The sequence below is a fragment of the Lathamus discolor genome, chromosome 1, assembly GCF_037157495.1.
Source record: "Lathamus discolor isolate bLatDis1 chromosome 1, bLatDis1.hap1, whole genome shotgun sequence".
NCBI classification, from domain to species: Eukaryota; Metazoa; Chordata; class Aves; order Psittaciformes; family Psittacidae; genus Lathamus; species Lathamus discolor.
The window spans coordinates 59487723-59503311 of NC_088884.1; the positions used below are offsets into that span (position 1 = coordinate 59487723).

The window sequence follows — 15589 nt, forward strand, 5'->3', positions numbered from 1 at the left end:
TTTATGAATCAGGTATTTTTGTATTCAATAATAACACTAACCCAAAGAAAGTTATTTTGAATTAAATAACAATACCAGTAAGCCAGATATTTTTGGCTTGTGTCAAATCAGTATTTCTTAGTTCTGTTTTGAGCTGAATTTAAGTGAGGCAAAAGGGCTTTGTATGCAAATAGTCAGGAGGCCCTAAAATGTTATTGACTGTGATTGGCAATAAAATGAAGCAAACACCAGGGTGAGTAGCTTGAGAGAGGACGCCTGCAACACCGGAGCGGAGAGGGGAGAGATCAGCGTCCAGGAGCCTCACCTCAGAGCGACAAGAGCCACTGAGGAGGGAGCCTCAAGTCCTCAACAGGACTTGCCCAGGGCTCGGAAGCTCAGCTCCCGCGAGGGGCTGACTCACAGGGGGCGGAGCCAGGAGGAGTGGCACCAGCTGGGAGTGGCTAAAAAACCTTCCCAGGGAGCGCGGCGACCAGGAGCGCGGCGAACAGAGCCGGCAAACAGAGAGCGTCGAGGCAGAGAGTCGAGGCAGTTTGCGCGGCTGTTCGCGCGGGCAGGCGAGTGGGCAGGGGAGCGTTCCAACCGCCTCATCGAGAGGACTCGCCTGGAGTACAGGAGGGGGAAGGAGTGCTGAGGGACGTAGACGGATTGATTGACCAGATAGATCATGGTTACAACACGATCGAAAGCTGTAGTGAGTACTAATGTGGGTATCCAGACTGAGCCTTCCTGCAGACATGCAGCTGTGCAGGTCTCTGGCTGCAGCGAATGCCTGAGCCTGGCACTTGTATTGGAGGGAGCCAGTGACACTGCTTGTGTTCGCTGTGAGCAAATAAATGACCTGCTCAGGCAGGTGGCTGAACTGAGGGAGGAGGTAGAAAGGTTGAGAGCCATTAGAGAGTGTGAAAGTGAAATAGATTGGTGGAACCACACCCTAAGGCAAGGGCAGAGGGAAGTGGTTCAACAAGCTATGGATCCCCTTCCCTCCTACCATCAGACAGAAGGAGAGAGCTTAATGGACAAGGATGGATGGAGGGAGGTTCCTCCTCGGAGAGGTAAGCGAAAACCCTCACAATCCCTTCCTCCCTCCCAGTTGCCCTTGAATAACAGGTACGAGGTCTTGGAAATTCAGGGCCAGGTGAATGGAGATGGTGAGGCAAATCTATCTAGTGAGTCACCCAGGGCTAGTCACTCACCCACATACCTCAGAACTTCCCCAACCAAGAAGAAAAGAAGAGTAATTGTGGTGGGTGACTCCCTTCTGAGGGGAACAGAAGGGCCCATTTGTCGACCGGATCCACCCCACAGGGAGGTCTGCTGCCTGCCTGGGGCTCGGATTAGAGATGTTAAAAAGAAACTCTCTGAACTGGTGCAGCTGTCTGACTACTACCCACTGCTGGTTTTTCAGGTTGGCAGTGACGAAATTATTACGAGGAACGTAAGGGCAATGAAGAGAGACTACAGGGCCCTGGGACGGCTGGTTAAAGGGTCTGGAGCGCAAGTGGTGTTTGCCTCCATACCTGTTGCAAGCGAGGGTGAAGGGATATATAAGAAGACTCTGCAGGTTAATGTATGGCTACGTGACTGGTGCCAAAGGCAGGGGTTTGGGTTTTTCAGTCACGGGCTGCTGTATGGGACACCTGGTTTGCTGGTGACAGGCGGGATACACCAGTCCCAGAGAAGAAAAAGGGTTTTGGGGCAGGAGTTAGCAGGGCTTATTGACAGGGCTTTAAACTAGTTAGGAAGGGGGGAGGGGATTTAACTGGGCCTGTTGGGGACAAGCCCAAGAGGAACATGCTAGGGATTGACGGATGGCGGGCTAAGGAGGACTATCAATCTCTTGTTTCACTTGTGGGAAAGGATAGCTCTTTAGACCCTGTCCCGCAGGGGAAAAAGCGTACTAGGACTGGCTCCCTGAAATGCCTGTACACCAATGCACGCAGCATGGGGAATAAACAGGAGGAGTTAGAAGTCTGTGTGCGGGCTAAAGGTTATGATCTAGTGGCGATTACAGAGACATGGTGGGACAGTTCACATGACTGGAATGTGGTCATGGATGGCTATGTCCTTTTTAGGAAAGATAGGTCAGCGAAGCGAGGTGGTGGAGTTGCTCTTTACGTGAGAGAGCAACTAGAATGTATTGAGTTCTGTCCGGGGTCAGATGAGGAGCAAGTGGAATGTCTGTGGGTACGAATCAAGGGGCTGACTGGCACGGGTGATACAGTTGTGGGGGTCTATTACAGACCTCCAGATCAGGACGAAGGAGTTGATGAGGCTTTCTACAGGCAACTGGAAGTAGCCTCGCGACTACATGCCTTAGTCGTCGTGGGGGACTTTAATTACCCCGATATTTGCTGGAAGACTCACACAGCCAGTCATTCACAGTCTAGGAGGTTCCTCGAGTGCATTGATGATAATTTCTTAATGCAAATGGTGGACGTACCAACTAGGGGAGCAGCGCTGCTAGATTTAGTGCTCGCCAACAAGGAGGGTTTGGTCGAAGTGGTGACGGTCAATGGCAGCCTTGGCTGCAGTGACCATGAGATGGTGGAGTTTAGGATCCTGTGTGGGAGGAATAGAATACCTAGCAAAGCCACAGTTCTGGATTTCCGAAGGGCCAACTTTGGCCTCTTCAGTCAACTGCTAAGGGAAGTCTCATGGGAAAGTGTACTAGGCGGTAAAGGGGCTCAAGATAGTTGGTTAGCATTCAAGGACCGCTTCTTCCAAGCTCAGGATCGGAGCGTCCCAATGAGTAGGAAGTCAAGTAAGGGATCTAGGAGACCGGCGTGGTTAAACAAGGAGCTGCTGGGCAAACTCAAGTGGAAAAGGAGAATCTATGGATTATGGAAGGAGGGGCTGGCCGCTTGGGAGGAATATAGGACAGTTGTTAGAGGATGTAGGGAGGCAATTAGGACAGCTAAGGCCTCCTTGGAACTCAATCTTGCTAGTCGGGTTAAAGACAATAGAAAGGGCTTCTTCAAATACATAGCAAATAAAACTAAAACAAGAGGCAATATAGGCCCACTGCTGAACGAAGTGGGTACCCTGGAGACAGAGGATATAAAGAAGGCAGAGGTGCTGAATGCCTTCTTTGCCTCTGTCTTTACTCCTGCAGACTCTCCCCGAGGGCCCCGGATTTCTGTAGCCCCAGGAGTCAGGACAAAGGAGGAGTTTGCTTTGGTAGATGAGGATTGGGTTAGGGATCAGCTATGCAAACTGGACATCTGTAAATCGATGGGTCCGGATGGAATGCACCCACGGGTGCTGAGGGAGCTGGCGGAGGTCATTGCTAGGCCACTTTCCATCATCTTTGGTAAGTCGTGGGAAACGGGCGAGGTGCCTGAGGATTGGCGGATGGCAAAGGTCACACCAATCTATAAGAAGGGCAAGAAGGAGGACCCGGGTAATTATAGACCGGTCAGCCTTACCTCCATCCCTGGAAAGATGATGGAACAACTTATTCTTGACTCCATCACTAGGCATATCAAGGATGAGGGGGTCATTAAGAACAGCCAACATGGTTTTATGAGGGGGAAGTCATGTATGACCAACCTTATAGCCTTCTATGAGGAAGTGACTAGGTGGAGGGATGATGGTAGAGCGGTAGATGTAGTTTTTCTTGATTTCAGTAAGGCATTTGATACTGTCTCCCACAGCATCCTCATAGATAAGCTAAGGAAGTGTGGGCTTGACGGTCAAGTAGTGAGGTGGATCGAGAACTGGTTGAAAGGAAGAAGGCAGAGAGTTGTGGTCAATGGCGCAGAATCTAGCTGGAGGTCTGTGACTAGTGGAGTTCCCCAGGGGTCGGTGCTGGGACCGGTGCTGTTTAATATTTTCATCAATGACCTGGATGAGGGAACTGAGTGCACCCTCAGCAAGTTTGCTGATGACACAAAACTGGGAGGAGTGGCTGACACACCAGAGGACTGTGCTGCCATTCAGCGAGACCTGGACAGGCTGGAGAGTTGGGCGGGGAGAAACTTGATGAAATTTAACAAGGGCAAGTGTAGAGTCTTGCATCTGGGGAAGAACAACCCCATGTACCAGTACAGGTTGGGGGTTGACCTGCTGGAAAGTAGTGAAGGGGAAAGGGACCTGGGGGTCCTGGTGGATAGGAGGATGACCATGAGCCAGCAATGTGCTCTTGTGGCCAAGAAGGCAAATGGCATCTTAGGATGCATTAGAAAGGGAGTGGTTAGTAGGTCAAGAGAGGTTCTCCTCCCCCTCTACTCAGCCTTGGTGAGGCCGCATCTGGAATATTGCGTCCAGTTCTGGGCCCCTCTGTTCAAGAAGGACAGGGAATTGCTTGAAGGAGTCCAGCGCAGAGCCACAAAGATGATTAAGGGAGTGGAACATCTCCCTTATGAGGAGAGGCTGAGGGAGCTGGGTCTCTTTAGCTTGGAGAAGAGGAGACTGAGGGGTGACCTCATCAATGTTTACAAATATGTGAAGGGTAGGTGTCAGGATGATGGAGCTAGGCTTTTTTCAGTGATATCCAGTGATAGGACAAGGGGCAATGGGTGTAAACTGGAACATAGGAAGTTCCACGTTAACATCAGGAAGAACTTCTTTACTGTAAGAGTGACAGAGCACTGGAACAGGTTGCCCAGGGGGGTTGTGGAGTCTCCTACACTGGAGATATTCAAGGCCCGCCTGGACAAGTTCCTGTGTGATGTACTGTAGGTTACCCTGCTCTTGCGGGGGGGTTGGACTAGATGATCTTTTTAGGTCCCTTCCAACCCTTGGGATTCTGTGATTCTGTGATTCTGTGAATGCAGTAGCTTCTGGCAAGAGGCCATGGCTGGGCATGTGAACAGGCATGCTTAAAAAATGCCACTACCATGCTCTCATTCGCAGACAGATCTTTTGGCTGTTGCATCCTGTTTGCTCACTCGCAGTTTTCTCAGCTTAACTTTTCTATGAATGAAGCAAGCAGGACACACACGAGAACACAAAAACAAACTCAGAATTGTCTCTGAGAGGGTAGACAGCTTTTGACAATAAATTAGAAGGCTGTTCAGGCCAAGTTGGACACAAGAGGGAACAACCTCAAAGCATCAGTAGAAAAGAACCAGTCCTGAAAGCCATGCTGCATCTCTCCAAACACTCATCCCAGGACAGTTATGCTGCTGGTGCCTCATTTATGACAGCAGCTTGCTAGCTCAGTCTAGATTTCACAGCATTTTGTCCATCAGCTCAGGTAAAAGTCACCAGATATTCCCCCCAAAGTGAGTGATCAGCTGAGGTAACAACAAAGCAGTGTTATCCTTACCCTACCAAAAAGAAACAGGTCTATTATGTGGAAGCAAAGCCCATCATAAAATGGAAAAAAAATAAGTCTATTTGTAATGTCTGTCTTCTGTTTGTTGGTTCATACAAGACTATTTGTCTCTGTCACATCAGCAGATAATTTTTCCTCTTCTGTCCCTCACCAGCAGATGAGCATCCTGAGGCAAATGCATTGGGCCAGGAAATTTCAGCCCAGAACCATCTTTTTTTGTCATTCAGATTAAAGCTAAAGAATCCTAACTGCACTTCCAGTAACAATGATTAACTATTATTCCAATAACTAACTTGAAATGATTGATGGATCATGCTAACTGACAGCCATCCTAGGAAAGCTATTCTTTATATGTCACTTTCTCCCCAGAGAAGCAAGAAATAGCTGGAGAATAAGTTTCTTTTAATTTCAAAAAGACAGAGCAGGAAAAAGAGAAATCACAGACTAAATGTCATTCGCCTGGATATTTCCACAAACAAAGGAACCAGACTGGGCCAGCTATTCCAGACTGAGAACCAAACAGGAAGAGATAATCCCAGAATAACTGGATATTCTGTGGATATTTTCAGACTCTGGAAGATGGATTGAGTGGGAATAAGCAGTAAGGGAAAGGGAATCACTGAGGCTCTTATCTGAAGACAGCTAGGAAGGTAACAAGCTGTCTGTCTTTTGGAAGTGCATCTTCTTTCCTACCTTTATTCTACGGTGTTGGGCGTTGGGCCAAATTTGTAAAACGAAATCTGCTACACGTTGCCCTTGTCAAGGAGAGAGGGTTTAGTAAGCAACAGCAAGTGCTAGAAAACGTAGTAAAAAGTGAAGTGCTGTAAATCCAGATATCAGTTTATCTCTTGGTAAGCTTATCTTTACAATTATAATGTAAATAATTGGAATGGTAGGATTTCCAGCTTCTCTCTTGGGGTTTTTTTGGGGGGTGGGTGGTTTTTTTTTTTTTGTTGGTTGGTTGGATGGTTTGGTTTTGGGTTTTTTTCAGTTTACTTTTTCAGGACGAGGAGTTCCCATTATGCATCTCACTCCTATTTAGTCTGTTGCAAATGGTATCATCACAGTATGAGAAAGAAGTAGGAATCTGTGTTACTAAGGTCACTGTGTTGAGAAGACGGCTTTATAACATTTACAGCATATTCAGCTTGTGCAGAAGAAGCAGCTAGATGTTAGGTACCACCAGGATTTACATCCTTTGTACATGAAAGGGAAGGACTTCAGAGCTAGACCTGACACCTATGGAAAGGGCAACGCTGTTGTCACAGAATAGGTCTGCATTACTAAAGGGGTCCCCATTTTCATTTCCTTAATTTCAATCTGGTATGTCAAGACTGACTGAAACAATCCATCCTCCTCACATCTGAGTATCTCTCTTGAAGAAGGAGGACCTCTGCTCCCACTATGCAAGGAGGTGTTGACATACACATCAGCAACAATTATGCACTGAGGCCAGATTGACAATACTGCTCGAAACTACCACTGGGAAAAAAAACGCTGTAATACTGCTGTAGGAGCTTTCTAGTGCAAGTGCCAGCAGACAGTTTTGTGCACAATGGCTAAAGACACCTTGTGTAAAGGCAAGTCTCTTACCTGACTCCTTCATTGAGGTTGTAAAGTTCATGGTCTGGGAGACCCTTACGCTGGAACACCGATATTACTCCATTGTGGATACTGAAAGAGGACATGGGGAATCATTAGCACTCGATCACATTTTAGAAGGGTATTACTTCCACAATACGTCTAACGTCTCTGCCTAGGCACTTCAAGACCTTTTAAAAGTCATAGATGACTGCTGGTACCCCATCTCAGATGCCTTAAAGGGAATTACTGCCTAGAAAATAGATGGCATCTCTGAAAATCAGTTCTTTTTGATTTGTTCCAACTTCAATAGCTGCACATCTGAAAACAGCTAATTCAAAAAACTTAAGCTTATTTATTTATTTTAGGTACTTTAAGCATATTAAGTAAACTTCTTATACATATTTTATGTTGAGTATATGTGAAGTATTCTAAAATTTATTTTTGTCCCTGTGGCTCACTACAGATAAAAGTAACATCTTCACTATGAGATCGGTGATGATATTCCTGCAGTTGTTGGCATATATTTGTCTGAGCTATGGTTACGTGATTTCTTTATCAACAAAGCAGCATTTATCCAGGCTAGACACTATACCTGAAGTTTAACCCACAATACAGAATCAATTTTACCAGAACGCAATCTCAAGAATGGTTAGTTCTTAAAAAAAGAATAATACAAGAAACACTGGACAATTATGAATTTTAAGTCAATTTAACCAATCTCTCATTTACTTTCAAAAATGAAACAAAAGAGAATGAATAATTGGTTACAAAGACTGATTCCTATCACCACGAACTCGTTTTTCAAAGATGCACACTTTTACTTCAGCTAAAGGAAAGGAAAACCAAGGCTGTGCTAAAAGAACAAGTCTAGAGTTTCTAACTCAAACAGCAAGAGAGGCAGCGATATGCTCAGCATAGACCAACCATCTGTCCTACAAAAATGTTCCCTTTTCATTTTCAATGCCATTTTTAACTGTTCTGCAAGCAGAAGTTGCTTAGAGGTGATGACTTTCTTCTGCAATCAGATGCAACCAAAGACAGAACTGAAACCACAAAATTATCTAGCTCAACAGAAAGTCACATACCCAACACTGCCTGTTTCTGGGGCACATGGTCACCAGCCCTGTAAATTCAAGGATGCTCAATGGCAAAAGTCTTCAAGGTATTCTAGGTATCTGGCAATCCACATGCTTAACAGGGATGCTTACCAGTCCTGTGAACTAAACAAGGCTGCACCTCAAAGTGCACGTGCTCCTCCAAGTGAGCATGTGCTTCAAGATGAAGCTCTGAAATGCTCCTGAAATACACCTGACACAATTAATGTGATGACACACCAGCCTAAATCACTAAGCTTAGGTCTGAGGACAGTGGTAAAATTCCAGTGAAAGGTGAGACCAAACCTGTTTCCAGCATTAGTAGAAGGGAGCAGAAGTCTTACTGCCCTTCCCCAACACAGTGCCACCTTTCATAGCCTCACAGCTTTGACTCCAAAACAAAAGAAGATTCATGTGGCCCCTCCATCTGTCAGCCCATCGCCATTCCTTCACTCTTGGAACTGCCTGGGAACTTCTACCACATTTAACTATGGAATGGAAGTTCCAAAACCATTAAGGTCTTTAAGGTTTCAGCTGGCATAAAGGAGCATCTTTCAGTGACCAAGAACATACTGCAGGATAAGCTCAGCCTTTATTCAACATGCATACAGATGCTTTAGCTTCCCAATGATAATACACAGCCTTCATCCACTCTACTGTTCATACTACTGCTACTCAATTTCCAATATGACAGCCTTTACTAAATTAACCATTCCCACTGCTGGCAGTGACAGCAAGTTATTTCATTTCTGTCTGACTCAGTTACCCCATGTATAAAATAAAGATGATGGCACTGATCACTAAAGGGTATTTTAAGATGTATTCATGAAAATCATAACAGTGAGTGTGATTACCAATAGCAGTATTACATGCTATCATTGTCGCTGTTTTTCCTTCTTCCTTCACAATCCTATCTGCAAAGGGAAAATACACATTTTTGGCATGTGGCTCTCCCCGTTCAAGGTTGCAGCTGAGAAGAGGAGATGACATCTTAAGGCATATTACAAAAACACAGGGAAGAAGTCTTCCTGCTCTGTGCCATTTCTCATTCTGCGTGTCTCTTATTCTTCATGCCTCCTCCCAGCCTGTACTCCACAGTAGCAAGGAACAGCAACAACAAGCCTCAGGGACACTTGGGGAGATGTATTTAGGAGCCACTGAATTAAATGCCACCCCTAGAACATCTACTGAAAAGATCTTCCAAGAATGAGAAGCTACAGCATGCATATCCCTCCTGGGGATGTGGTTTTACCAGTGACTCCACAGTGTCTTTTTTCTGAGCTTTGCATCTGACCTCCCTCTGCTCACACTGCACTGGAGTATAGTGCAATGAAGCAGCAACCAACTTTGGAGCAATGGAAAGAAAAACAGGGACCAGATTTGCCCATCCTGGAGATACCAGGATTTGGGGTTGCCCAGTCTTGTGAAGAAGAGCTAAAGGTGGCATCTGTTTATAAGGTCTCCAGAGGGAGGAAGCCTGATCCAGCCACAAGCAGCTGCTCCCACTGCAAGGCGATGTCACTGCAGGCACTATGCCAGGCAGCAGTGGAGTGTGCCTGGGAACCTCAGGTGCCCACATTAAACCTTCCCAGGTCCACAGTAAGACAGCTCCTTTCAATGCTTGCTGGGAGCAGAAGACTGGGCTGGAAGGTAAACCTGAGGCTATGCACTGAGAGATGTGAAATGCAGGCACACAACAATGCTGAAGAGCAAAGAGATGCACTGTTAGACAAGCTCAGTCACATTCATCTGTGGAAAAAGGAAATTAAAAGTGGCAGGTGAAGGATATGACCTGCTGAGGAGAAATACACAAGCAGATAAAAATAGGAACCATTATCTTCTTTTTTGCTCCCTTGACAACATTTCCAAGGTGTTAAGCATTCCTTCTGCCATGGCGGTCCCTATTTCCCCCCACACCCCCATACTCAGGCATACATACATTCGTGATCTAACCCAGCTTATTTTGGCTGGTTCAAACAGACACACTCAATTTACGATTATTTGAAAATTGGCAGCTAAATGTCTCTGGTATATGGTGAAGTGATTTTGGTATTTTAGTATTATGAGTAATATGTGAAGTACGATTAATGTAGTGAATAAAACAAGCAGTCTTTACACGCTCTTCTGGTTCGGAAATGAACTTTGCAATGTTCCCTGCCAGCCTTCCACAGAAAAGAATGACTAAATATCTCTCCTAAAAGCCAGTGTGCTATCTCTCCTTCTCTGTGGCACTCCTTTCTAAACAAGGGGGAGGTTTTCTCTTTCCAACTTAACAGGACCATTATTATTCCTCGAAGAAGTAAGAGAGCAAGCTTTTTTAACAAGAATGAAGGGGACAGGTTGTGAGCATTTAAGTTATTGAGTGTGCAGTAGAACTGCACCTACATAAAACATCCAAATGGTGATCTTTTAATCTGCCTGGGATCTCCCTTGTAGTGAGGGACAACTTCCTCGTCTGGAAAACAAGTCTTGGCTCCACTATATTGACCGCCTGTCTTTCCTTCCCATTGCAGACAGCAGCGCTTGCATGCAGGGTGCAGGCATGCAGTCCCAGGCTGCAGGTGATATGCGAATGCCACTGTAATCTGGCCCTCCACACCTGCTGAAGAGGCAACAAAGAGGAATTGGAATAACCGGAATGCATCAGTGGCATAAGCTGGTGTCAGGGTAATAAAAAACTAGATTAAATCTTCCTAGTTACCTTAAGCTAATGAAAAAAAACAAACCCAACCCTTACTTAAGTCAAAGTAATGCTATGGTTACTATAATGAGCGATTGTTTAAAAGGGTTTAGTCAGAAAGGTAAAACCTTTTGGTGTAAAGAAAATCTGAGCTGCTGCTTGCACACAGAAGTCCTGCAAGATGCTTGAGGTGGGTGGATTGGCTTTATTTGTGCCTGTGACCAGCCTTCACTGAGGCTTAAGTCAATAATGTGTGTAATTAAACTTTTATTTTAATAGTTAACCTGAACTAAAAATGCCTTGTAAACTCCCCTCTGTAACTCTTTTACAACATGAAAGTTAATAATGGGTGCACTCATGCACTGATACTATGCTGAACAACTTCCCTGTAACTGCTGTGTGTAAATGTTTGTACGTGAACACAGCATTTCAGAGGAGACAAAAAAAAAAAAAAAAAAAGCCCAAAAGAAACACTCCTCCCAAATCAGTTCCTGAATTGCCCATGCTTAGTACTGAACAAGGTTCCAGTCTCCACTCAAGACCAGACCTTACACTGTATGGCCAGGGTTTGCTGTATTGTACCAACAGACATGTCTTCCACAGAAGCGCAGATGTAACCTCCTACTCCTGCAGTACTGCACTTTCTCCTGCTTAAGAAAATGAGCAGTTTCTATTGTTTCTCCCCCCAGTATCTTATGCTGGAACATGGCGCACTGGGAAGAAATGAGCACCTGAGCAGTGCACCTTTGAAACAAGACACAGCCCCCTTCACACTGCAAGAAAATGCAAACTTCCCAGTTGCAGGATTATGGTATCTCTTGAAAGCACAGAACCAGTTCATTAGCCAGCTCCTCAACTGGTATGAATAAGGTAAGCTGCTATGGAGGTATTATTTAACCTGAGTTCAAGCAAAAGATATATTGTGCAGGCAGCTTTCCATAAAAAACTATGCCACAAGTCACTCTTGGTCTGTAGACTGTAGCTGGAAGAAGATACTTTGATAGACCAGCAGCAGGGCAGAAGGAAGCCTTTGAGGAAGCTTCCACAGGTCACTGGGTAGGCAGGGAAGAGACAGCATGACTAAAGCAGGCTGGCTGTAGGAAGGGAAATCAGGATTGGAAAACTGCAGACACTAGGGTTTTTTTGGGGGGCGGTTGCCTTTAGAATTAAGACAAAATGTCAGGCAGCTCCAGCAATGTGTTGAATTTATCCATCCCACAGTGTCCACAGATTGACAGAAGAAAACTACCTACAACCAAGAAGGCACTCAGAGCAACAAAAATCAATCTAGCAGCCTAAGAAACTTCACCTCTTTGGCCATTCATTATAGATTTGCCCGATACTCCAAAGGAGGTGGTTGCTCCAGGATTTACTATTCAGCTACCTGAAACATGGGGGATGGAACTCCAGCATACCCAGTGCAGACCTTCCACACTCTTTGCTTCAGCATTAAGGGATCTGGGAGATGTAAATTCCCTGAGCACAAAGTTGGATGCTCACTGACGGCACTCCCAACCAACCTAACAGCATGAACACCAAGACAAGGAAGGTGAGAGTTATTATTCTGATTTTTGCATAATAGAAAACCACTGCCGATTTAGCTCAATACCACCAAAACACACATTCCTCTTGAGTGTCTAATTGTACATCTGGACACCACTGCCTTCCGTGGGTGGGAAGCTGGCTCCCTCTAGCACTAAAGTACCACCCATCCCAGTTCTTCACTGACTTTTTTAAGAAGCCAAGAAGGAAAAACTGTTGTGAATAAAACAGCGTTTTCTGCCAGGTCAGAATCAGTTTGTTCACAGAGCTGAGGAACAACTAAAAAGTTGAGCTCACAAGTCTCTGTCTGAATCCTGACCTTCTGGTTTGCTTTGACCATGGCTATGGTCCTCCCAGCTCAGCATTTCCTGGCAAAGCAGGAGGAGCAGCCCACATTTCCATTTGTGCACAACACACAGGTAATGTAGGTTCTCTAAAACATGTACTACATTTGTATGCAAACAACATGGGCAAAAATATCATGGTGGTTTTTATTTACTGTTTGTAAATTCTCCCCTTTCCAGAACTCCAGGTGAAGTCCATGAGCAAAAACAATGTTGTGTGAATAGTCACACCCTGCAAGTACCGGGTAGTTAAAGGCAACATTCTCATTTTCAAAAGGGACTAAGTGACTTAGGCCTCATTTCCACTGAACAGTTACGGGAATAGCTAATTAACAATAATTAACCTGATATACTTGCACGAAAACATCCTTGAAGGCACTCTTGTTCCAGAATAAAGTCTCATTTTTCTAAATTAGCTTAATACAATAGGGAAGAGACCATTTCCAGCACAGCTTTGGTCCAGCTGCAACTCCACAGGCTTTCCATGAGGCCCTGACCCTTTCAAAATCAGCTTGCAGCTGCTAGATCACTATGTTTCTGAAGTTTCTACCCAAGGTAAAGCAATCTACAATGAGGGATAAACTGTAATTATGCACTGGATCATACAAGTGAAAATAAGCTGGTCTGCAAAACTCCCATCTTCAAAGAGTTTGAGAGGAATTAGTTCACTAACTTCACCAACTATAAACACTACTCTTGCATATGAAGAAGTTGAGAAAGACAGGTAAAGGGACTTCCCTGAGGTGTTACTCAGAGTTAGTGTATCTACAGAGCGTAAGACTAAGGAGATTTTGGCTTTCAATTATACCTGCATTCAAGCAAGTACGAATATGTCTGGAGGGCTATGGGGAGCAGTAATTCTCCAACACCACCACCACTTCCTATTACTGCAGTCGAGGCTGACATGTTCCATGGTGCCGTGGTGGCTTGACTGGCTGGTAAATCTCCTTCACCCTCCAACAGCTCAGCTCTGTCTGCTCCCCATGCACACATACAGCCAAATTTTCTGAAAAGACAGCCAAATTAAGGGTTAGGAAAAAGAATGTGATCCTGACACAGGCAGAAGTACTTCAAAATATTTAGAATCATAGAATCAACTAGGTTGGAAGACCTTTAAGATCATCTAAATAAACACTAAATATTGGAAGAAAGAAAATTTCCAAGTAGAAATCACTGACAAATATTCTGGTCTGGAATGTTTTTTCCACTAGAAAACCCTCCCTGTGATCTAAAGAAACATTCATTTTTAATTAGAAGATGAAATGTGGCTCCCACGACTGTAAAACTTACTTTACAGAAAGTTGTTGTGCTTATTACAACATTGTAAAAATTAGCCCAAACCATAAATCCATATGCCTCCTTGGATTTCCTGCTGATCTCACTAATGTCACAGGCATCTCATCTGTGTTTTCTTCACCTTTTCTTTGCTATTTCCTACTCCATGTTTCTGTGAATTTTCCCCACTTTCTTACAGCAAAGAGGATGCAAGTGCCTTTGACTAGAGGCTTTGCACAGCACAACTCAGACAGTATCAGCTCCTGATTAGGCATTCTGTGCTAGTTCAGTCAGAATGAAAACCTTATGATGGATTTTATTTGCCCTGAGAAGGGCCCCCCTGGCTTACAAGCTCAAGATTAAAAGCCCTGGGTTTCTCAGTCCAATTGGTTTAGTCAGCATTCAGCCCTCATTTTTTGCCTGAAGCAGAAAAGGCGGGGGGGGGGGGGGGGGGGGGAGAGAGAGAGAAAAGGAATTGAAGACAATACTAGTGAAAAAATCTAAGCTATTTTAATCCAATGCAAATTCTGTGAGCTGTAACGAAACTGTATTGTTCCACTATGTTGCTGTTGGTTGCTAGTTAATGCGCTCTGCTGGTGTGTTGCTGTACAGATCTTTCGGGGTTCATGGGAAAGCAACCTCAGAAAAAGCTGTGATATAAACTCTAATTTGCATAGTAGCAGACAGCAGCTCAGCACTGATTTCCTTTTGATCTAACAGTGTCAAGAAGTTTCACAGCAATTTAGTTTGGAGGTGAAGTAAAGGAATCAGGAAGAAAGAGACCTTCCTTGCTAGTACTGAGTGCTACATGCCTCTTTCACACTGATCCCTGCGATTAAGCCCCTGCAGTCTGTGCTCCCCTGCTATCAGAAAGCAGCAGGCATCCTCTGCTATAAACAGTCTGAGGGTTGAGAGTGGTCTGAGCAGAGCAGAGGTGATGGAGAGGACACTGCTTGGCAGTCAGACTGCAGCCACACACAAACCAACTGCAGAAGGGGAGCTGCACATCCCATCCTCCTCAGACAAAGCCCACAGTGGCAGAGCTGCTATCTTAGAGAAGACCCCACCAGAGCAAAACTCTGTCTCTGCAGTGTTCCAGCACAGTCTCCATCAGGGCAGAGGCAGCATCCTTGCTCATCCTCACTCAACCTCACATTTGAGCATGGGATCAGCAGTCTTATGTGGGGCAGGGCCTGCCAAGTGGTTGTGCTTTAACTCTCCCCACATCAGTTTTGGTGAATTTGGTTCAAAGCCTCTTTCAAAAGCAGATACACACACGCCACACCCAGGCACAGCTGCTAACATTAGGCAAGAAATCAGCAGACATTCAAATATAGAACAGCTAGGCTTGGTGAGAGGGAAAAGCTCTGCTGATGCATCTCGACTTCCTTGATCAGAAAGCTCTTGCGCTTGATATTGCACAGAATGAAACAGCACAGGCAATCCTTTAATTTGGAAGAACAAATGTTCCCATTAACCAAAGCACAGTACGCTAGTCCTCTCTTGGGAAGCTTTAATTTTGCAGGGTGAAAATAAAAAACCTTCCACAGCCCAAGATTTCCAAAACACACCAGAGATTTCTGGTGAATCAAAGTTTAGACGCTCAGTTTCCAACACTGACACTGTGGTCTCACCAGGAGAGCTGAATACTGACTCCCCTCAAGATCAGACCCTGTTACACATGTCAAGATAGGCATGCTCTGGTGATAGGCAGGAGCTACAGTGGATAACTTCTTAATACAACTAATCCAACATCACTTAAGCCCCGGCTTTCCCAAAGATAAGCTCCAGT

General features: G+C 45.0%; 1 protein-coding gene across 6 annotated transcripts in view; it reads right to left on the bottom strand.

Annotated features, from left to right (window-relative positions):
* PRR5 (proline rich 5) overlaps positions 1–15589 on the bottom strand; it is a 101248-nt gene that overhangs the window by 41922 nt on the left and 43737 nt on the right. For 5 of the 6 annotated variants that reach the window (XM_065672962.1, XM_065672944.1, XM_065672947.1 and 2 more), the window contains one exon: positions 6872–6952. The exons of the other annotated variant lie outside the window; for it this stretch is intronic. In XM_065672962.1, coding sequence (XP_065529034.1) covers positions 6872–6952 — 81 coding nt within the window. The remainder of the gene's footprint in view (positions 1–6871; positions 6953–15589) is intronic. 6 annotated transcript variants of the gene reach the window in all.